The sequence below is a fragment of the Nerophis ophidion genome, linkage group LG18 (assembly GCF_033978795.1).
Source record: "Nerophis ophidion isolate RoL-2023_Sa linkage group LG18, RoL_Noph_v1.0, whole genome shotgun sequence".
NCBI classification, from domain to species: domain Eukaryota; kingdom Metazoa; phylum Chordata; class Actinopteri; order Syngnathiformes; family Syngnathidae; genus Nerophis; species Nerophis ophidion.
In genome coordinates, this window is record NC_084628.1 from 28,945,309 (window position 1) to 28,967,913 (window position 22,605).

A 22,605-nucleotide genomic window follows, 5' to 3' on the forward strand; every position below is an offset into this window, starting at 1 on the left:
TTCCGTTGCCGTGTCTCTGCGCGACGTAGAGTTATTTGACTTCTCCCCAAATTTGCGTTGAAACGTGATAAATATTTTGTCCCGGTCGGGTTTCAAATATTTGTCATCGCCGGCGTGCAACGTCTGCGACGAGCTAGCGGGCGAACGAAGAGCGCAAGGACGGTTGCAATGGCGACTGTTGGCAGTAGTTTTGTGAACAAAATGTATAAGTTGTGTTTCCACGCCGCACTGCGGACGACACGACTTAGAGCGTGGAGGCTGCTTCAACACAGAACATTTAGAGTCAATGTAAGTCCAGTCAAATGTGTTTTTTTTATGCTTTGTAGCGTCGCTTTGCTCGCACTGTCGAAGGTCGTGTTAGCATGAAGAATGTTGTGATGTGGACAAACCGGAAGTACTATATAAAGCAACGAAAAATGGGATTAAACCAGCGAAATGTGTGATTAAACCCTATAATTTGACGAATAAAGCTATGTTTAAGATCTAAACATGTGAATAATAAGGGTAACTTTATGAGAGCCTTGGTGCATTCTCCCAAATAACGCGTTGCCTTTACTGACATTTCAAGTCTCGCGATGCTTCGTGACCTTGTTAGTTTAGCGACGACCTCGCAATATTAAGTTGATTTTGTCCAGCACAGCAGCAAAATACTCGCAATAGTAGGCGTGTCCTCTTTTGGGAGCTAGACGAGAATGCCCGCTTGTGATTGGTCGAGGAAAGTGGGCGCGTCCCAAAACTTAACATGACAACTAACTCGCAATACTGGAAAATTCCCGCGAAAATTTTGATGGGCTGTCACGCCAAATATCTTCCCCCCCTACAAAATTCACCCCCCCCCCCCCGTTTACTTCGGGGGTCATGATTAATACAGACGTTTTCTTAACGCCATATTATAAAAATATAACGCTATATTATAAAGATACAGACGTTTTGTTAACGTTATATTATAAAAAATTAAAAAAACAATTTACAAACACAAGCTATGGGATGACGTAAGAGGAAACGTGACCCCGGAAGTAAATGCGTCATCCCATAGCTTGTGTTTGTAAATGGTTTTTTAACTTATTTTTTGTAATACAGCGTTAACAAAACGTCTGTATTTTCATAATATAGCGTTATATTTGTATAATATAACGTTAACAAAACGTCTGTATTAATCATGACCCTGGAAGTAATTGGGGGGGGTTTGTAGGGGGGAAGAAATTTGGCGTGACAGCGCCTTGTCACGCCAAATTTCTTCCCCCCTACAAAAACCTTGCCCCCGGAAGACATTTGGCGTGACAGGCCCTCTAATGCCTGAAGGACCCCAATGAGGGCGTGATAATACCAAGTTATATGACTCTTAAGGGTTACAGTTGCAAAATTAGCGAAGCAAAAATAGCTTGAAAGGTTAGCATGCTTGAATGCTAATATTTTTTCCTCACCATTATTTTTCACCATTGACAATCAGCCAATTATAATGCTTTTAAAACAGGCAGCTGTGTGGGCTGCTTTAAGGTCCTTCCACCCTCATTGGGGTCCTTCAGGCATTAGAGGGGCTGTCATGCCTAATGTCTTCCGGGGGGAAGGTTTTTGTAGGGGGGAAGAAATTTGGCGTGACAGCTTGCTGTCTGTTCTCTGAACTGCCAGCAATAAAAACTAGTGGAAACTTGGAATCAATTAGCATACTAATCCCAAGATGGCAGAAACCATCAAAATCCATGATTTTTAGGAATATATAAAGAAAATGAGCATAATGTTACTTTAAAACGTTAGAATGGTAACTCAGAAGAAGTTGGCATACTTGTAGTATAAAGCCAATTGTCCAAAACCTTGATTTTTAGGTTTAAACAAATAGCTTAAAACAACATAAGAGAAGTGAACATTCTTCTTAATTCCTCGTATCAAAATCCCTGATTTTTAGGTTGAAACATGTTAAAATGCTAGTACAAAATGTTAGCATGCTAACCATGGCTTGATTTAGCATGGGTTTAAGACGTATCACGAATCATGATTATGAGGTTTAAACATACAAAACTAAAAGATGGCATCAAACGTTAGCGTGATGACATGAGGGATGGAACGCAGGGAAGGGAAGGAGCCGGCGTAATACAAAAGCTGTACACAGACTACTTTAAAGCACATGTAGCTATAGTATGGGCGGCTTGATATGTTAGAACCCGAGCTTGACTAGGTAGAACCAAAATTAGCTAAAAAACTTGCATTAACTGTTAGTATGCTAACATACGGTAGGTTAGCATACTTCTAAGATGGCGCCAACTATCAAAAACCATGATTTATTGGTTGAAACATACAAAGTTAGCGAAAAAGTATTGTATGTTAGCATGCTTACATAAGATTATAATGATGACATAGTAAACGTTAACATACCTCTAAGAAAGTGTTAAATATCAAAATTTGATTTTTAGGTTGAAACATACAAGATTTGTCAAAAGGATAGCATAAAATGTAAGCATGCTAACATAACATTAGCATTTGGACATAGTAAAAGTAAACATACATATCTCTTAGATAGTGTTAAATATCAAAATACAAGGTTTTTAGATTGAAATATACATTTTTTTTTTTTTAAAAGTTAGCATCAAATGTTAGCATGCTAACATAACATTAGCAGGAGGACACAGTAAAAGTAAACATACGTCTAAGATCATGTTAAATTCCAAAATTCAAGATTTTTGGTTGAAACATAAACCATTTGTAAAAAAAAGATAGCATAAAATGTAAATATGCTAACATAACTTTAGCATTTAGACATAGTACAAGTAAACATACATATCTCTTAGATTAGGGGTCACCAACCTTTTTGAAATCCAAGAGCTACTTCTTGGATACTGATTTCTGTGAAGGGCTACCAGTTTGATACACACTTAAATAAATTGCCAGAAATAGCCAATTTGCTCAATTTACCTTTAATAAATAAATCTATATATGTAAAAAAAAATGGGTATTTCTGTCTGTCATTCCGTCGTACGTTTTTTTTTTTCCTTTTATGGAAGGTTTTTTGTAGAGAATAAATTCTGAAAAAAACACTTAATTGAACGGTTTGAAAGAGGAGAAAACACGGAAAAAATGAAAATAAAATTATGTAACATAATTTATCTTCAATTTTGACTCTTTAAAATTCAAAATTCAACCGAAAAAAAGAGAAAAACTAGCTAATTCGAATCTTTTTGAAAAAAATAATTTATGCAACATCATTAGTAATTTTTCCTGATTAAGATTAATTTCAAAATTTTGGTGACATATTTTAAATAGGTTAAAATCCAATCTGCACTTTGTTAGAATATATAACAAATTGGACCAAGCTATATTTCATACAAAGAAAAATCATTATTTCTTCTAGATTTTCCGGAACAAAAATTTTAAAGAAATTCAAAAAACTTTGAAATAAGATTTAAATTTGATTCTACAGATTTTGTAGATTTTTCTACAATATTTTTTTTTAAATTTTAATCATAATAAGTTTAAAGAAACATTTCACAAATATTCTTTGTCGAAAAAACAGAAGCTAAGATGAAGAATTAAATTAAAATGTATGTATTATTCTTTACAATAATAAAGATAAATGTACTTGAACATTGATTCAAATTGTCAGGTAAGAAGAAGAAGGAATTTAAATGGTAAAAAGGTATATGTGTTTAAAAATCCTAAAATAATTTTTAAGGATGTATTTTTTTCTCTAAAATTGTCTTTCTGAAAATTATAAGAAGCAAAGTAAAAAAAAGTCTTATTTTCTTGGATATTTTCTTGGATTTTCAAATTCTATTTGAGTTTTGTCTCTCTTAGAATTAAAAATGTCGAGCAAAGCGAGACCAGCTTGCTAGTAAATACATACAATTTAAAAAATAGAGGCAGCTCACTGGTAAGTGCTGCTATTTCAGCTATTTTTAGAAAAGGCCAGCGAGCGACTTATCTGGTCCTTACGGGCTACCTGGTGAAACATACACAATTTGTAAAAAAGATAGCATAAAATGTAAGAATGCTAACATAACATTAGCATTTTGACATAGTAAAAGTAAACATATGTATCTCTAAGATAGTGTTAAATATCAAAATTCAAGATTTTAAGGTTGAAACATACAATATTTGTCCCCCAAAAAAAATAGCATTAAATGTCAACATTGCAACATAACATTAGCATGATGACATAGTAAAAGTAAAGATACGTATCTCTAAGAAAGTAATAAATATCAGAATTTAAGATTTTTAGGTTGAAACATGCAATATTTGTAAAAAAAAAAAAAAGATAGCATAAAATGTAAGCATGCTAACATAACATTAGCATGATGACATAGTAAAAGTAAACATACCTCTAGGATAGTGTTGAATATCAAAATACAAGATTTTTAGGTTGAAACGTACACGATTTGTAAAAAAGATAGCATAAAATGTAAGCATGCTAACATAACATTAGCATTTTGACTTAGTAAAAGTAAACATACGTATCTCTAACATAGTGTTAAATACAAAAATTCAATATTTTAAGGTTGAAACATACAATATTTGTCCAAAAAAATAGCATTAAATGTCAACATGGCAACATAACATTAGCATGATGACATAATAAAAGTAAACTATACGTATCTCTAAGAAAGTAATAAATATCAGAATTTAAGATTTTTAGGTTGAAACATACAATATTTGTAAAAAAAAAACAAAGATAGCATAAAATGTAAGCATGCTAACATAACATTAGCATGATGACAGTAAAAGTAAACATACCTCTAAGATAGTGTTGAATATCAAAATACAAGATTTTTAGGTTGAAACGTACACGATTTGCAAAAAAAGATAGCATAAAATGTAAGCATGCTAACATAACATTAGCATTTTGACTTAGTAAAATAAAACATACGTATCTCTAAGATAGTGTTAAATACAAAAATTCAAGATTTTAAGGTTGAAACATACATTATTTGTCAAAAAAAAATAGCATTAAATGTCAACATGGCAACATAACATAACATTAGCATGATGACATAGTAAAAGTAAAGATACGTATCCCTAAGAAACTAATAAATATCAGAATTTAAGATTTTTATGTTGAAACATACAATATTTGTAAAAAAAAAAAAAAGATAGCATAAAATGTAGGCATGCTAACATAACATTAGCATGATGACATAGTAAAAGTAAACATACCTCTAAGATAGTGTTGAATATCAAAATACAAGATTTTTTAAGTTGAAACATGCAATATTTGTAAAAAAAAAAAAAAAAGATAGCATCAAATGTTAGCATACTAACATAACATTAGCATGATGACATAGTAAAAGTAAAAATACCTCTAGATAGTGTTAAATATCAAGATATTAGAATTTTAGGTTGATTTGTAAAAAAAAAGATGGCATGAAATGTTAGCAGACTAACTTGGCATTAGCATGATGACATACTAAAAGTAAAAATAACTCTAGATAGTGTCAAATATCAAGATATTAGAATTTTAGGTTCATTTGTAAAAAAAAAATAGCATTAAATGTTAGCAGACTAACTTAGCATTAGCATGATGACATAGTAAAAGTAAAGATAGTGCTGAATATTTGTTTGAAACATACATAATGAAAAAAAAAATCCAGCATAAAACATTTGCATACCAATGTTAGCATGTTAGCACGTGACCAGTTAATACAAAAAGTTGTACAATGTTCCGACATGTTTGGTACATAATGGCTACATAATGACGGCGTCCATCTCGCAAAGGGTAACGCCATAGCTCCTCCCCGCAGGCGGCGTCCAGGCAGCAGCCCTTCGACTCCACGCTGGAGAAGCCCCAGTTTCCCGGGGCTTCAGCCGAGTACGTGGACCACCTGGAGTTCATCGAGCCCAACGTCATCTCGGGCATCCCCGTATACCGCGTGATGGACCGCCAGGGCAACATCATCGACCCCTCGCAGGACCCTCAGGTAGAGCCCCGCCTCTCCTAAAAAAAGCGGAATTCCCACAAAAGGTTTCTCGCCTTTCAGCTCTCCAAAGAAACGGTTCTCAACTTCTACCAGAAGATGACGCTGCTGAACACCATGGACCGCATCCTGTACGAGTCCCAGAGACAGGTAAGTTCCTGCCACGAGTCGGCGCTTGGCCAGGTGCTCAGTCATTGCTTGTTGCTCGTCCGTGGCAGGGGAGGATTTCCTTCTACATGACCAACTACGGCGAAGAGGGCACGCACATCGGCAGCGCCGCCGCCCTGGACCCCAGCGACATGGTCTTCGGTCAATACCGAGAAGCGGGTCAGTTGGGACACGTCCGCAGCGTTTTGAAAAACAGGGTTCTCACGCCTTATGCCCCGCCCCTCCTCCCCAGGTGTGCTGATGTACCGCGGCTTCCCCCTGGACTCCTTCATGGCTCAGTGCTACGCCAACGCAGACGACCTGGGCAAAGGGCGCCAGATGCCCGTCCATTATGGCTCTCGGGACCTCAACTTTGTCACCATTTCGTCTCCACTGGCCACGCAGATCCCGCAAGGTGAGAAACTCAAGTAGATCATTGATGAGCCTTTTGTCTCATTTTGGGTATTCCACCTCGATGTCGGGGACACTCAGGAGTGCAGTCGTCTGTTATGTGCCTCGACTTATTCGACTGATGTATTGTTTTGTTTTTTTATTTTAAATATTAAAAATAAGTAAATAAAAATCATTTTATACAGTGGGGTAAAAAAGAATTTAGTAAGCCACCGATTGTGCAAGTTCTCCCACTTAAAATGATGACAGAGGTCTGTCATTTTCATCATAGGTACACTTCAACTGTGAGAGACAGAATGTGAAAAAGAATCCAGGAATTCACATTGTAGGAATTTTAAATAAATGATAAATGGGTTGTACTTGTATAGCGCTTTTCTACCTTCAATGTACTCAAAGCGCTTTGACACTACTTCCACATTTACCCATTCACAAACACATTCACACACTGATGGAGGGAGCTGCCATGCAAGGCGCCAACCAGCACCCATCAGGAGCAAGGGTGAAGTGTCTTGCTCAGGACACAACGGACGTGACGAGGTTGGTACTAAGTGGGATTTGAACCAGGGCCCCTCGGGTTGCGCACGGCCACTCTCCCACTGCGCCACGCCGTCCCTTTTTAAAGAATTTATTTGTAAATTATGGTGGAAAATAAGTATTTGGTCAACCATTCAAAGCTCTGACTGATGGAAGGAGGTTTTGGCTCAAAATCTCACGATACATGGCCCCATTCATTCTTTCCTTAACACGGATCAATCGTCCTGTCCTCTTAACAAGAAAAACTGCCCCAAAGCATGATGTTTCCACCCCCATGCTTCACAGTAGGTATGGTGTTCTTGGGATGCAACTCAGTATTCTTCTTCCTCCAAACACGACGAGTTGAGTTTATACCAGAAAGTTCTATTTTGGATTAATCTGACCACATGACATTCTCCCAATCTTCTGCCGTATCATCCATGTATCCATTTTGGTATAAACTCAACTCGTCGTGTTTGGAGGAAGAAGAATACTGAGTTGCATCCCAAGAACACCATACCTACTGTGAAGCATGGGGGTGGAAACATCATGCTTTGGGGCCGTTTTTCTGCTAAGGAAACAGGACGATTGATCCGTGTTAAGGAAAGAATGAATGGGGCCATGTATCGTGAAATTTTGAGCCAAAACCTCCTTCCATCAGTGAAAGCTTTGAATGGTTGACCAAATACTTATTTTCCACCATAATTTACAAATAAAGGATTTAAAATTTCCCCAATGTGAATTCCTGGAATTTTTTTTTTTTAACATTCTGTCTCTCACAGTTGAAGTGTACTTATGATGAAAATTACAGACCTCTGTCATCATTTTAAGTGGGAGAACTTGCACAATCGGTGGCTGACTAAATACTTTTTTGCCCCACTGTGTGTGTGTGTGTGTGTGTATATGTGTGTGTGTGTGTGTGTGTGTGTGTGTGTGTATATATATATATTATATATATAATTAAATGGTTACTTGTTTGAAGGAGAGGAAAAAAAAAGACATGTTTATTTGTATTTATAGGCTGTATTTAGACTTAGACTTCCTTTTTATTGTCTTTCAAATTTGAACTTTACAGTAAAGAATAACAACATTTCTTTGCATATGTCAAAAGTCCTATTAACAAATGCTTAAAAAAAGAAATCCGGCAAGGTGACAAACTCTTTAAAAAGTAATTGAAAGGTAGATAATTGATGAGCCTTTTGTCTGATTTTGGGTATTTCTGCACGGTGTTGGGGACACTGCAGCTGTCTATGTCACTATTTGCCCCTACTTATTTGACTGAAGCATTGTTTTTTTTTTTATTATTATAGAAGATTAAAATAATAATAATAAAAAAATGTATACATATATACATCCATCCCATTCATTTTTTACCGCTTATTCCCTTTGGGGTTGCGGGGGGCGCTGGTGCCTATCTCAGCTACAATCAGGCGGAAGGCGGGATACACCCTGGACAAGTCGCCATCTCATACATATATATATATATATATATATATATATTTTTTTTTTTTTTTTTTTGTTTAATTTTTTATATATATATATATATATATATATATACACACATATATAAAATAAACAAACAAAAACAATATATATATATATATATATATATATATATATATATATATATGATTAAATGTTTGTAGGTTACTTGTTTGAGGGAGGAAAAAAAGAACATTTGACATGATTAATTGTATTTATGGGCTGTATATGTCAAAAAAACAAAACAAACAAACCCGCATGGTGACCAACTCGGTAAAAAGTAAATAAATGAAAATGGGTTGTACTTGTATAGCGCTTTTCTACCTTCAAGGTACTCAAAGCGCTTTGACACTACTTCCACATTTACCCATTCACACACACATTCACACACTGATGGAGGGAGCTGCCATGCAAGGCGCCAACCAGCACCCATCAGGAGCAAGGGTGAAGTGTCTTGCTCAGGACACAACGGACGTGACGAGGTTGGTACTAGGTGGGAATTGAACCAGGGACGCTCGGGTTGCGCACAGCCACTCTCCCACTGCGCCACGCCGTCCCGTAATTGAAAGTGTTGATAGTTAATGAGCCTTTTGTCTGATTTTGGGTATTTCTGCACTGTGTTGGGGACACACAAGAGTGCAGTTGTCTGTGGCTTCTTGTCAATATTTGCCTCGACTTAATTGACTGATGCTTTGTTTTTTTATTTTAAAATAAAAATAAATATACATGTATATTTTTTTGTAAAATGTAATTGTATTTATTTTTTTATGACTAATGCATGATTTTTTTTTTTTAATAAAAATATATATATATATATATTTTTTTTTTAAATTTAATGTCATTTTATATATAATTTTTCTGGGTTACTTGTTTGGGAAGAAAAAAAAGAACATTTGTCATGTTTAATTGTATTTATGGGCTGAAGATGTAAAAAATCCTGTTAACAAATGAAACAAAAAAAAAGATCCCGCAATGTGAGTTTGTGCATTTAATTGTAATTTTTTTTTTTAAGTGGGCGGGGCTTGTGCCGCACAGAGCGAATGACCCTGTGTGATTTCCTGTCCTGCAGCGGTGGGAGCGGCGTACGCCTTCAAGAGAGAGAGCATCAACAGAGCAGTGATTTGCTATTTCGGCGAGGGAGCCGCCAGCGAGGGCGACGCCCACGCCGGCTTCAACTTCTCGGCCACGCTGGAGTGCCCCATCATATTCTTCTGCCGCAACAACGGCTACGCCATCTCTACCCCCACCAACGAGCAGTACCGAGGAGACGGCATCGGTAAGAAGCCTCCACGCCGCCTCCTCGTCTTTCCTCTCACGTCTGCGTTCTGTCCTGCCACCACCGGACAGCCGCTCGCGGGCCGGGGTACGGCATGATGTCCATCCGCGTGGACGGCAACGACGTCTTCGCCGTCTACAACGCCACCAAGGAAGCTCGCCGCAGAGCTGTGGCGGAGAACCAGCCCTTCCTCATCGAGGCCATGACGTACAGGTGAGTTCTCAGCACAGATCTACCTAATCGCTTTTTCAGGGCTGATATTACTTGTAGCCAAAGTTATGTAAACATGAATAGTAGACGTCCGGCTGCAGGTTGTTTTTAGCTCGGTTGGTAGAGTGGCCGTGCCAGCAACTTGAGGGTTGTAGGTTCGATTCCCGCTTGTGCCATCCTATTTACTGCCGTTGTGTCCTTGGGCAAGACACTTTACCCACCTGCTCCCAGTGCCACCCACACTGGTTTAAATGTAACTATGATATTGGGTGTCACTATGTAAAGCGCTTTGAGTCCCTTGAGAAAAGCGCTATATAAATATAATTCACAATTCACAACTTGATTTGTTTTCATATCATCTAATATATATATATATATATATATATATATATATATATATATATATATATATATATATCTTGATTGGATTATCCAGAGAATAGTGCTCCTGATGATTGAGGGAACCCCTCATGAAACAGATCTGTAGAGATGAAGTAGTCTTGTGATTTTTTCCCACACCTACATATATATATATATATATATATATATATATATATATATATATATATATATATATATATATATATATATACATAATACATGTTGGTGTTCATCTGGAAATAACAATATATCAATAATTCATGTCAGTGTTTATCTGTAAATAACAATATATAAATGTCAGTGTTTATCTGTAAATAATATACAAACAATAAATGTCAGTGTTTATCTGTAAATAATATATAAATAAATGGTAGTGTTTATCTGTAAATATATCAATAATAAATGTTGGTGTTTATCTGTAAATAATATGTCAATCATACATGTCAGTCTTTATCTGTAAATAATATATAAATAAATGGTAGTGTTTATCTGTAAAAAAATATATCAATAATACATTTCTGTGTTTATATGTAAATAATATATACATAATAAATGACAGTGTTTGTCTGTGAATAACAATATATAAATGTCAATGTTTATCTGTAAATAATATTCCAATAGATGTCAGTGTTTATCTGTAAATAATATATCAATAAATGGTAGTGTTTATCTGTAGATAATATATAAATAAATTGTATTGTTTATCTGTAAATAATATATCAATAATAAATGTCAGTGTTTATTTGTAAATAATATATAAATACATGTCAGTGTTTATATGTAAATAACAATATATGAATATTACATGTCCGTGTTTATATGTAAATAACAATTTATAAATAATGCATGTTCGTGTTTATCTGTAAATAATATATAAATGCATGTCAGTCTTTATCTGTAATTAATATATAAATGGTAGTGTTTATCCGTAGATAATATACAAATAAATGGTATTGTTTATCTGTAAATAATATATCAACAATAAATGTCAGTGTTTATTTGTAAATAACAATATATAAATAATACATGTCAGTGTTTATCTGTAAATAACAATATATGAATATTACATGTCCGTGTTTATATGTAAATAACAATATATAAATACATGTCAGTGTTTATATGTAAATAGTAGATCAATAATACATGTCAGTGTTTATATGTGAATAACAATATATAAATAATGCATGTCAGTGTTTATATGTAACAATACATTAATAATTGTCAGTGTTTATTGGTAAATAATATATAAATAATGAATGTCAGTGTTTATCTGTAAATATATAAATGTAAGTGTTAATATGTAAATATATAAATAATACATGTCAGTGTTTTTCTGTAAATATATAAAAAGTCAGTGTTTAACTGTAAATAATATTTACAATAATTGTTTATATGTAAATAATATATAAATACATGTTAGTATTTATATGTAAATATATCAATAATAAATGTTTAACTGTAAATGATATATACATAATACATGTTTGTGTTTATATGTAAATAATATATAAATACATGTCAGTTTTTATATGTAAATATATGTCAGTATTTATATGTAAATAATATATCAAAATTAAATGTTTAACTGTAAATATATACATAATACATGTCAGTGTTTATATGTATATAATGTCAGTATTTATATGTAAATAATGCCTGTATTTATATGTAAATAATGCCTGTATTTATATGTAAATAATATATAAATACATGTCAGTGTTTATATGTAAATATGTCAGTATTTATATGTAAATAATATATCAATAATAAATGTCAGTGTTTTTCTTTAAATATATAAATACATGTCAGTGTTTTTCTGCAAATATATACATAATATATTTTGGTGTTTATATGTACATAATACATAAATGTCAGTATCTATATGTAAATAATATATCAAAATTAAATGTGTGTTTAACTGCAAATATATACATAATACATGTCAGTGTTTATATGTAAATATATGTCAGTATTTATATGTAAATAATATATAAACACATGTCAGTGTTTATATGTAAATATATCAATAACAAATGTCAGTGTTTAACTGTAAATATATACATAATACATGTCAGTGTTTATATGTAAATAATATATCAATAATAAATGTAGTTGTTTTTCTTTAAATATATAAATACATGTCAGTGTTTTTCTGCAAATATATACATAATATATGTTGGTGTTTGTATGTAAATAATACATAAATGTCAGTATATGTAAATAATATATAAATACATGTCAGTGTTTATCTGTAAATATATACATAATATATGTTGGTGTTTATATATAAATACATAAATGTCAGTATCTATATGTAAATAATATATAAATAATACATGTCAGTGTTTTTCTGTAAATATATAACTACATGTCAGTGTTTATATGTAAATAACATCGCAATAATAAATGTCAGTATTTATCTGTAAATAAGAATATATAAATGCAAGTCATAAGTAGAACCCTAAGTGGAGCAGGTGGACCTTTTAAGAAGTGGTAATAAGAATAAGTCCTCCCCGCAGGATCGGCCACCACAGCACGAGCGACGACAGCTCGGCGTACCGCTCGGTAGACGAGGTGAACTACTGGGACAAGCAGGACCATCCCATCTCACGCCTGCGCCACTACATGAGCGCGCGGGGGTGGTGGAGCGAGGACGACGAGAGGAGCTGGCGCAAGGAGTCCCGTAAGAGGGTCATGGAGGTGTTTGAGCGCGCAGAGAAGCGTCTCAAGCCCAACCCGGAGCTGCTCTTCAGCGACGTCTACCTGGAAGAGACGCCCGCTCTCAGCAAGCAGCGCCAGGCACTCCTGCGCCACCTGCAGCAGTACAAGGAGCACTACCCCCTGGACCTCTATGACCACTGACTGCTGCCTTAACACTTTGTCAGTTCACACTAACAAACTTACTATGTACTGACTTCACACTGACAAAATTATGTAGATTTGCTGTAAAAAAAAAAAAAAAATACCAGCTTAGTTGCTGGAATTTTACTGTAAAAATTAAAAGATGTACCAGTTTTCCTGCACTGTAGAATATAAATAGATTTTACAGTAAATGCCTGTCAGAATTTTACTATAAAAATAACAGCTACCAAGTTTCCTGCACGGTAGAAAAAAGGATTTTACAGTAAAAAAACAAAAAAGACTAAAAGTAAAAATGTTTTACCAGTTTTTCTGCATTAAAATAATGAGAATTTAGTTAAAAAAAAAAAAACCGCCAGAATTTTACTGTAAAACTAGTTTTACCAGTTTTCCTGCACAGAAGAAAATGAGAATTTACAGTTAAAAAAAAAAAAAAACCTGCCAGAATTTAACTGTAAAATAAGTTTAGATTTTACAACAAAACAATGGCAGATTTAGGGTTTTTACTCCGTTCTACTTTGCATTTTTTCTGTGAGCTATCAGTTTGTTACTGTAAAATCTACAGTTGAGTGAGTTACTGTAAATGGAAAAATGGTAGCACTTTACAGTAAAAATCTGTTTGAGTTGCCTTTTTTTTTTTTTTTTTTTACAGAAAACTTCCAATGGGTTTTGGTTTAAATTACAGTAAAAAGTCTGGCGGTAATTCTTACTGTAAAATTCTGCAACTAACCCATTAGTTTTTAGACTACTGCCGGGGTTTTTTTACCGTAAAATCTCCAGTGGTTTTTACAGTGCGTTATTGTAAATGGAAAAAACGTACTGCTGAAATTTTTACCGTAAAACTGGCGACTGAGTTGCCAGTTTTTTTTACCGTAAAATGTAAGGATTTTTTTCTCCGATGTGTTACTGTAAATTAAAAAAAATCTGTGCCAGTTTTTATTTAAAAAAAAAATACCAGCTTAGTCGCTGGAATTTTACTTAAAAAAAATAAGATGTACCAGTTTCCTGCATTGTAGGAAATAAAAAGATTTTACAGTAAAAACCTGTCAATTTTACTGTAAAAATAAAAGCTACCCGGTTTCCTGCACTGTAGAAAATAGGATTCTACAGTAAAAAAAATTACCTGCCCGAATTTTACAGTAAAAATAAGAGGTACTGTGAAATAAGTCTAGATTTTACACCAAAAACAATGGCAGAATTTTGGGGTTTTTACTCTGACCTACTGTGCATTTTTACTGTAAAACTTTGGCACCTGAGCTATCAGTTTACCGCAAAATTTAAAAGTACCTTTTTTTGTTCGTGCATCACTGTAAATTTAAATTTTACAGTAAAATTCTGGTGACCCAGCTGCCAGTTTTACTGTAAAATTTACAGTCATTTTTACAGTGCATTACTGTAAATGGAAAAATTTTAGCAGTTATTTTTACAGTAAAAAATCTGCTGTTTGAGTTGCCAATTTTTTTTCACAGAAAAATTCCAATTGGTTTTAATTCAAATTACTGTAAATAAAGTCTGGCTGTAATTTTTACTGTGAAATTTTTCGACCAAGCCATTAGATTTTAGAGCAAGGACTTTTTTCAGTGCATTAAAAAAATGGTTGCCGTAAAACTTTGTCTTCCTTTTTTTCCACTGTGTTACTGTAAACAGAAAAACACTACCACTTAATTTTACAGTATAATTCTAGAGACCAGTCACCTATTTTTTTCCGGCTGTTTTTACAGTGCATTACAGCAAATGGAAAAACCTTATCGCTGGTATTTTTACTGTAATAATCCAATTAACGCTGCTTTTTTACCTTAAAATTTACAATGGTTTGAATCCAAATTTCGTAAAAAATAAAATTTGTACTGTAAAATTCTGGCTACCAGGTTTTTTCCCCAGTGCATTACTGTAAAATAAAAAAATGGTACGACTGTCATTTTTACAGTAAAATTCCAGCGAATGAGCTGTCAGTTTTTACCGTAAAATTTCCAGTTGTTTACAGTGCGTTAGTATAAATGGAAAAACTGTAGGGCCGTTTTTACAGTAAAAATCTGGCGACAAGTGTACGTTTTTTTTTTACTTCAAAATCTCCAGTGGTTTTTACAGTGCGTTACTGCAAATGGAAAAACGCTTCAGTCCAAATTAGTGCAAATTGAAAAACCAAACCGTTGAAATTTTTACTGTAAAACTGTGGCGACGGAGTTGCCAGTTTTTTTTACCATAAAATCAAAGGATTTTTTTTCTCCTGTAAATTTAAAAAATTCAGTGCCCGTTTTTACAGTAAAAATCCGGCGTACGAGCTGCCGTTTTTCCCCCCGTCTTTTTTACAGTGCGTTGCTGTAAATGGAAAAACTGTAGCACCGTTTTTATGGTAAAAATTTGGTGACCAGTCTACCGTTTTTTTTTTTGACCGCAAAATCTCCAGTGGTTTTTACAGTGCGTTATTGCAAATGGTAAAACGCTCCAGTCCATCCATCCATCCATTTTCCTACCGCTTGCCCCTTTTGGGGTTGTGCAGGGTGCTGGAGCCGATCTCAGCTGCATGGAAGTCATTAGTGGAAACGGAAAAACCGTACTGCTGAAATTTTTACTGTAAAACTGTGGTGACAGTTGCCAATTTTTTTACCGTAAAAATTAAGGATTTTTTTTCCCTCCGATGCATCACTGTAAATTAAGAAAACAATAGTACCACTGTTTTTATAAAGAAAAAAAATAAATACCAGCTTAGTCGCTGGAATTTTACTGTAAAAAATAAAAGATGTACCGGTTTTCTTGCACTGTAGAAAATAAAAAGTTTATACAGTAAAAACCTGACGGAATTTTACTATAAAAACAAGAGCTACAAAGCTTCCTGCACTGTAGAAAATAGGATTTTACAGTTAAAAAAAGCCAATTTTACTGTAAAAATAAGTTGTACCAATTTTCCTGCACTGAAGAAAATGAAAATTTACAGTAAAAAAAATAAAACCTGCCAGAATTTTACTGTAAAAATAAGAGCTACTGGAAAAGTCTAGATTTTACACCAAAAAAAGGCAACATTTTGGGGTTTTTACTCTGACCTAATGTGCACTTTTAGTGTAAGACTTTGGCACCTGAGCAATCAGTTTACCATAAAATCTAAAAAGGACCTTTTTTGTTTGTGCATCAAATTTAAATTTGACAGTAAAAATTCTGGTAAAAATCCGGCGAATGAGCTGCCAGTTTTTTTTCCCTGTCGTTTTTACAGTGCGTTTTTGTGAATGGAAAAATGGTACCACGTTATTTTTACGGTCAAAAAGTTTTTTTTTGCAGTGCACATGTAGTAGGTCTTTTTGTCGGGAGATGGTCACGGGCGTTAGGTCACTGGTCTGGTGGATCCTTTCACGCGGTTTTTGTGGACAATAAAAAGCATGCAGGTGGATCATACCAAGGTCTCGCTGTTTTAATTGAAATAACGGTGGGATGTTTGTGAACGGTGAAGCGAGCCGGCGAGGATCAGCAGGTCAGCAGCGGACTCTGGAGGCCCCTCCAGATCTTCTTCACCTGCTGCGGGGAGCGGCGGTGCACCAGGATCAGACTCCTGTAGGCGCACAGGTTGTCGCGGTCCTTCTCGCGGATGTCGAAGGTGTGGAAGCCGCCGTGGGCCTCGGGGGACACTTGCAGGGCGGCGAAGCACATGCCGATGTAGACGTCATCGATGGGGAAGAAGGGCACGGCGCGGCAGGCGGAGTAGAGGGGCCGCAGCAGCGCCCCGGAGATGAGGAAGCCGCCGCCGCCCACGTAGACGGGGTAGGGTCCGTCGTAGAAGCTCATGGGGATGAAGTATTTGCTGTTGGGGTCCCTGAGGGGCGTGGCTGTCCTGATGACCTGCCCCGCGTACAAGCGTGCGGCCCGGGGAGGCGGCAGGGACTCCAGGTAGCGCAGCAAGGCCGGCGTGTTGACCAGGACGTCGTCGTCCCCGCTGAAGACGAAGGAGACGCGGGGGCAGCGGTCCAGCGTCCAGCGCAGGAAGGCGTTCATCTTTAGAGTCAGGTTGAAGAGCGACTCGTGGAAGTCGGCCTGCAGGAGGTCGCCGTAGAGGCCGGCCTCGAAGGCCAGCAGCGGGCTCAGGTCGGGGTCGTTGGCGGAGGGGGCGCCCACCAGGAACACCGTGCGCACGCTCAGGCGTCCCCCGTGCAGCTGCTCCCGCCCCCACGTCTCGCGCACCGCCTGCCTGCGCTCCACGTTGCCCGGCGTAGACTTGATGGCAAAGAGCAGGAATGTGGCGTTGGCTCCGCTCGCCTCCTCGCACTTGGCGGGCTGGTCGATGAGGAGCGGCGGCGAGCGACACTTCATGCCTTGCAAGAACCTGCGGAAGAAGAGCGGGTAGGCGGCGGCGTCCGGCACGTTGGTCTCCAGCGCCTCCTGATTGTTCTCCCTGCAGAGCCCCCAAGGCGCCTCCGCACCCAGAGGATCCTCCCCCCTGTCCAGGCGCCTGAAGCCCGAGTGCAGCAGGCGGTTCCAGTAGGCGCCGTTCTCCGGGAAGGCGCTCCTGAAGCCGGCAGGGATGGACACGTTGAAGGCGGCGGGGGGGTGCCGGGACGTGGCGTTGTACCACGTCGCCACCTCTCTGCGCTCCGGCGGCCCTGGCGGGCTGGCCTTGGGGGAGGAGACCACCTTTTTGTGGGCGTCGACCAACTCTTTGTGCAGACTGGAGTAGAGGACGAGCAGGAAGAAGGTGGACACGACAAGCATGGCTTGGAACATCACTACAGATCTCATGAGGGAGTCAGAAGTGGATCATGTTTTGGGTTAATGGCAGCCAAGTCATGCCTTTGAAGTACCTGCCAATGAAATAAGTTAGCCGTTAGCAACAAATAATATACACATTTATACATTTTGAAGTTTGATGTTTCCCTTTTACACACATGTGAGAGGGATGTGTACTATGGCTATGAGTTGTTTTTTCCCCTTGGCCTCAGTCTGGACCCCCTCTCCAGGGCCCAGGCTTAGACCAATTTTATTATTATATATTTTATTTTAATATTCTATTTTTTTTCCAATTCCCCCACTTTGTTTACCTGAATCTATTCTTTTTTGTAAGGGGGCTGGAAGCCGGCAGACCCGCCAGCGATCCTGTTCTGTCTTCCTGTAATGTTTGTCTGATCTTTAATGGGATTGTGCTGAAAATTTTAAATTTTCCTGAAGGAACTCTCCTGACGGAATAAATAAAGTACTATCTAATCCAGGGGTCTCCAACTCAATTTACCTGGGGGCCACTGGATGCAGAAACGGGATGACGCTGGGCCACAAGAAAATATTTCTTAACGAAATCTAACATGCACTTTTTAATGAATTCACCTTCTTTGAATGGCTTTCCCTCCCTAGCAACATACTTTCCAACTCTCGCGATCATTCCGGGAAACACCCGAATATTAGTGCCCCTCCCGACAATCTCCGGGGGGGGCAATCATTCTCCTGGTTTTTCACCCGGACAACAATATTAAGGGCGGGCCGTGATGGCACTACCTTTAATGTCCTCGACAACCTGTGGTCTCGTCCGCTTTTCCACCATACAAACAGTCACATATTGCATGAGGCTTCTACAGACCCACGGAAGTGACTGCAAGACATACTTGATCAGCAGTCATACAGGTCACACTGAGGGTGGCCGTATAAAATAGTTGAACACTGAGATAGGCGCCAGCGCCCCCCGCGACCCCAAAAGGGAATAAGCGGTAGAAAATGGATGGATGGATGTTACAAATATACGCCACACTGTGAACCCACACCAAACAAGACTGACAAACACATTTTGGGAGAACATCCGCACCGTAACACAACATAACAAATACCCAGAATCCCATGCAGCCCTACTTATTCCGGGCTACAATAGGGGGTGGGGTATAACTGTAGCTCGGAAGAGTTTGGGCTTCATGGAATTCTGGGTATTTGTTCTGTTGTGTTATGGTGCGGATGTTCTCCCAAAATGTGTTTGTCAATCTTGTTTGGTGTGGGTTCACAGTGTGGCGCATATTTGTAACAGTGTAAGAGTTGTTTATACGGCCACCCTCAGTGTGACCTGTATGGCTGTTGATCAAGTATGTCTTGCAGTTGCTTACTGAGTCTACAGAAGCCAAATACAACATTTGCCTGGGCTGGCATGCTGTTTGTAGAGGTCGTAGAGGACGTTGAGGGCAAAGCCCCCAAGGTGCCCCCTCAGTTTTGTTGTCCAGGTGTAATTCGGGAGAATGACTACCCCTGGAAGGGCACTAAAAATTAAGAGTCTCCCGAAAAAAATCGAGGGTATAAAAGTATGACGCTGTAAAAAGCCATTCATATAAAACTTGCGGGCCGCACCAACATTAAATTTTCATATTAAGGAGCGGGCCGCAAAATAATGTCTCGTGGCCCGCGTGTTTGAGACCCCTGATCTAATTTCTCTAATCCAATTTACTCTCTGTAAAGCACCAGTTCCATTGGCAGCAAAACCGGGCCAGAGCATAATACTACCACCACCATGCTTGACGGTAGGAATGGTGTTCCTGGGATTAAAGGCCTCACCTCTTCTTCTCCAAACATATTGCTGGGTGTTGTGGCCAAACAGCTCTTCTGTTTCATGTGAGATCACATGGACAAAGATAAGACCTTCTGGAGGAAAGTTCTGTGGTCAGATGAAAAAAAAAATTGAGCTGTTTGGCCACAATAAACAGCAATATGTTTGGAGGAGAAAAGGTGAGGCCTTTAATCCCAGGAACACCGTAACTACTGTCAAGCATGGTGGTGGTAGTATTATGCTCTGGGCCTGTTTTGCTGCCAATGGAACTGGTGCTTTACAGAGAGTAAATGGGACAATGAAAAAGAAGGATTTTCTCCAAATTCTTCATGACAACCTAAAATCATCAGCCGGGAGGTTGGGTCTTGGGTGCAGTTGGGTGTTCCAACAGGACAATGACCCCAAACACTCGTCAAAAAGCGGTAAAGGAATGGCTAAATCAGGCTGGAATGAAAGTTTTAGAATGGCCTTCCCAAAGTCCTGACTTAAATGTGTGGACAATGCTGAAAAAATTAGTCCATGTGAGAAAACCAACAAATGTAGCTGAACTGAACCAATTTTGTCAAGAGGAGTGGTCACAAATTCAAGCAGAAACTTGACAGAAGCTTGTGGATGGCTACCAAAAGCGCCTTATTGCAGTGAAACTTGCCAAGGGACATGTAAGCAAATATTAACCTACTGAAACCCACTACTACCCACCACGCAGTCTGATAGTTTATATATCAATGATGAAATATTAACATTGCAACACATGCCAATTCGGCCTTTTTAGTTTACTAAATTACAATTCAAAATTTCCCGGGAGTTTCGTCTTGGAAACGTTGTGTAATGATGACGTGTACGCAAGACGTCACGGGTTTTTAGGAAGTATGAGCGTTGCGCACACACACAGATAAATGTCGTGTGCTTTAACGGCATAATTATACAGTATTTTGGAGATCTGTGTTGCTGAATCTTTTGCAATTTGTTCAATTAATATTGGAGAAGTCAAAGTAGAAAGATGGAGTTGGGAAGCTTTAGCCTTCAGCCACACAAACACACGGTGATTCCTTGTTTAAATTCCTGGAGGTGAAACTTTCCTATGGATCAGAGCGAGGTCAAGCGAACATGGATCCCAACCACATGTCAACCAGCAGTTTTTGGTGAGAAAATTGTGGTAAAAAGTCGCCACTTACCGGAGATCAGCTGAGCTTGTGCCGTCCATAGCTGCCGTTGACTCCCCTGAGACACTGCGCCTCAAGACACCCGTGGAGACACCCCTCTGACTATCAGGTACTATTTAACTCACTAAAACACTAGCAACACAATAGAAAGATAAGGGATTTCCCAGAATTATCCTGGTAAATGTGTCTAAAAACATCGGAATCTGTCCCAATGTAATCGCGTTTTTTTTTTGTTTTTTTTTTCCTAGTCCGTCGCTATCAATATCCTCAAACACAAATCTTTCATCTTCGCTCAAATTAATGGGGAAATTGTCGTTTTTCTCAGTCCGAATAGCTCTTTTTGTTGGAGGCTCCCTTTATAAACAATGTGAATATGTGAGGAGCCATCAAACACGTGACGTCATCGTCTGCGACTTCCGGTAGAGGCAGGGCTTTTCTCTTAGCACAGAAAGTTAAGAACTTTATCGTGGATGTTCTCTACTAAATGCTTTCAGCAAAAATATGGCAATATCGCGAAATGATCAAGTATGACACATAGAATGGACCTGCTATCCCCGTTTAAATAAGACAATCTCATTTCAGTAGGCCTTTAACATTGCTGTATGCAGTGGCGTTGCTAGACCTATTTTAGGGGGGCTGTGGCCCCCCTAAAATATTCTTAAGCCCCTCTAAATAATTTAGTGTTATATATATATATATTTTTTTTACAAATACATGCCGACATGTATTTGTAAAAGTCGATCGCCAGCCGGGCTTTAAAAAAAAAAATAGACCTAAAAATTAGCGATCATCAATATAAACTGAACTCGTCGTGTTTGGAGGTAGAAGAATACTGAGTTGCATCCCAAGAACACCATACCTACTGTGAAGCATGGGGGTGGAAACATCATGCTTTGGGGCTGTTTTTCTGCTAAGGGGACAGGACGATTGATCCGTGTTAAGGAAAGAATGAATGGGGCCATGTATCGTGAGATTTTGAGCCAAAACCTCCTTCCATCAGTCAGAGCTTTAAATGGTTGACCAAATACTTATTTTCCACCATAATTTACAAATAAATTCTTTAAAATTCCTACAATGTGAATTCCTGGATTTTATTTCCCACATTCTGTCTCTCACAGCTGAAGTGTACCTATGATGAAAATTACAGACCTCTGTCATCATTTTAAGTGGGAGAACTTGCACAATCGGTGGCTGACTAAATACTTTTTTGCCCCACTGTACAAACGTTCAATGAATGGATGGCTAAACAATTTTCTTCTGTGAACCATAAAACCATATTTATCGAAGGCGATTTTAACATTGATTTGTTAAAGTCAACCAAGCAAAAACATGTTGATGACTTCATTGACACAATGTACAGCTTGTCTCTATATCCAACCATAACCAAAGCAAGCGGAATAACAACACATATTGACACTATCATCCACAACATTTGTACTAACATTATGGCAAATCAAATCACCTGTGGCATATTTATATGTGATATCACTGACCATTTACCTGTTTTTACTTTATATGACTGTCATCTCAAGAAAACCAAAGACACTATGGCAAACATCTTTAAACCAATAACAACTGAGGAAACAATCTGTGCTCTAAACAATAGTTTAGCAGTTCAGGATTGGACTTCAGTTTACAGAGAACTAAATGTGGACAGTGCTTATTGTCATTTTTTAGACATCTTTACTTCCCTGCATAATGAATACTTCCCTGTGAAAGAATATTTTATAAAAGGAAAACTAAAAATAGCCCTTGGATCACAAAAGG

The 22,605-nt window shown here is 37.6% G+C and overlaps 2 protein-coding genes across 3 annotated transcripts in view; one reads left to right on the forward strand and one right to left on the reverse strand.

Annotated features, from left to right (window-relative positions):
- On the forward strand, positions 1 to 16,566 carry bckdha (branched chain keto acid dehydrogenase E1 subunit alpha). Its single transcript, XM_061877917.1, has 8 exons — positions 1 to 288; positions 5,727 to 5,903; positions 5,964 to 6,050; positions 6,119 to 6,227; positions 6,301 to 6,462; positions 9,523 to 9,729; positions 9,801 to 9,942; positions 12,840 to 16,566. The coding sequence occupies exons 1-8, from the start codon at positions 169 to 171 to the stop codon at positions 13,180 to 13,182; spliced, it is 1,347 nt and encodes a 448-aa protein (XP_061733901.1). The 5' UTR covers positions 1 to 168; the 3' UTR covers positions 13,183 to 16,566.
- b3gnt2l (UDP-GlcNAc:betaGal beta-1,3-N-acetylglucosaminyltransferase 2, like) overlaps positions 16,558 to 22,605 on the reverse strand; it is a 14,983-nt gene continuing 8,935 nt past the window's right edge. For both annotated transcript variants that reach the window (XM_061877919.1, XM_061877918.1), the window contains exon 2: positions 16,558 to 17,963. In XM_061877919.1, the coding sequence (XP_061733903.1) occupies positions 16,636 to 17,901 (1,266 nt within the window). In that variant the 5' untranslated portion in view covers positions 17,902 to 17,963 and the 3' untranslated portion in view covers positions 16,558 to 16,635. The remainder of the gene's footprint in view (positions 17,964 to 22,605) is intronic.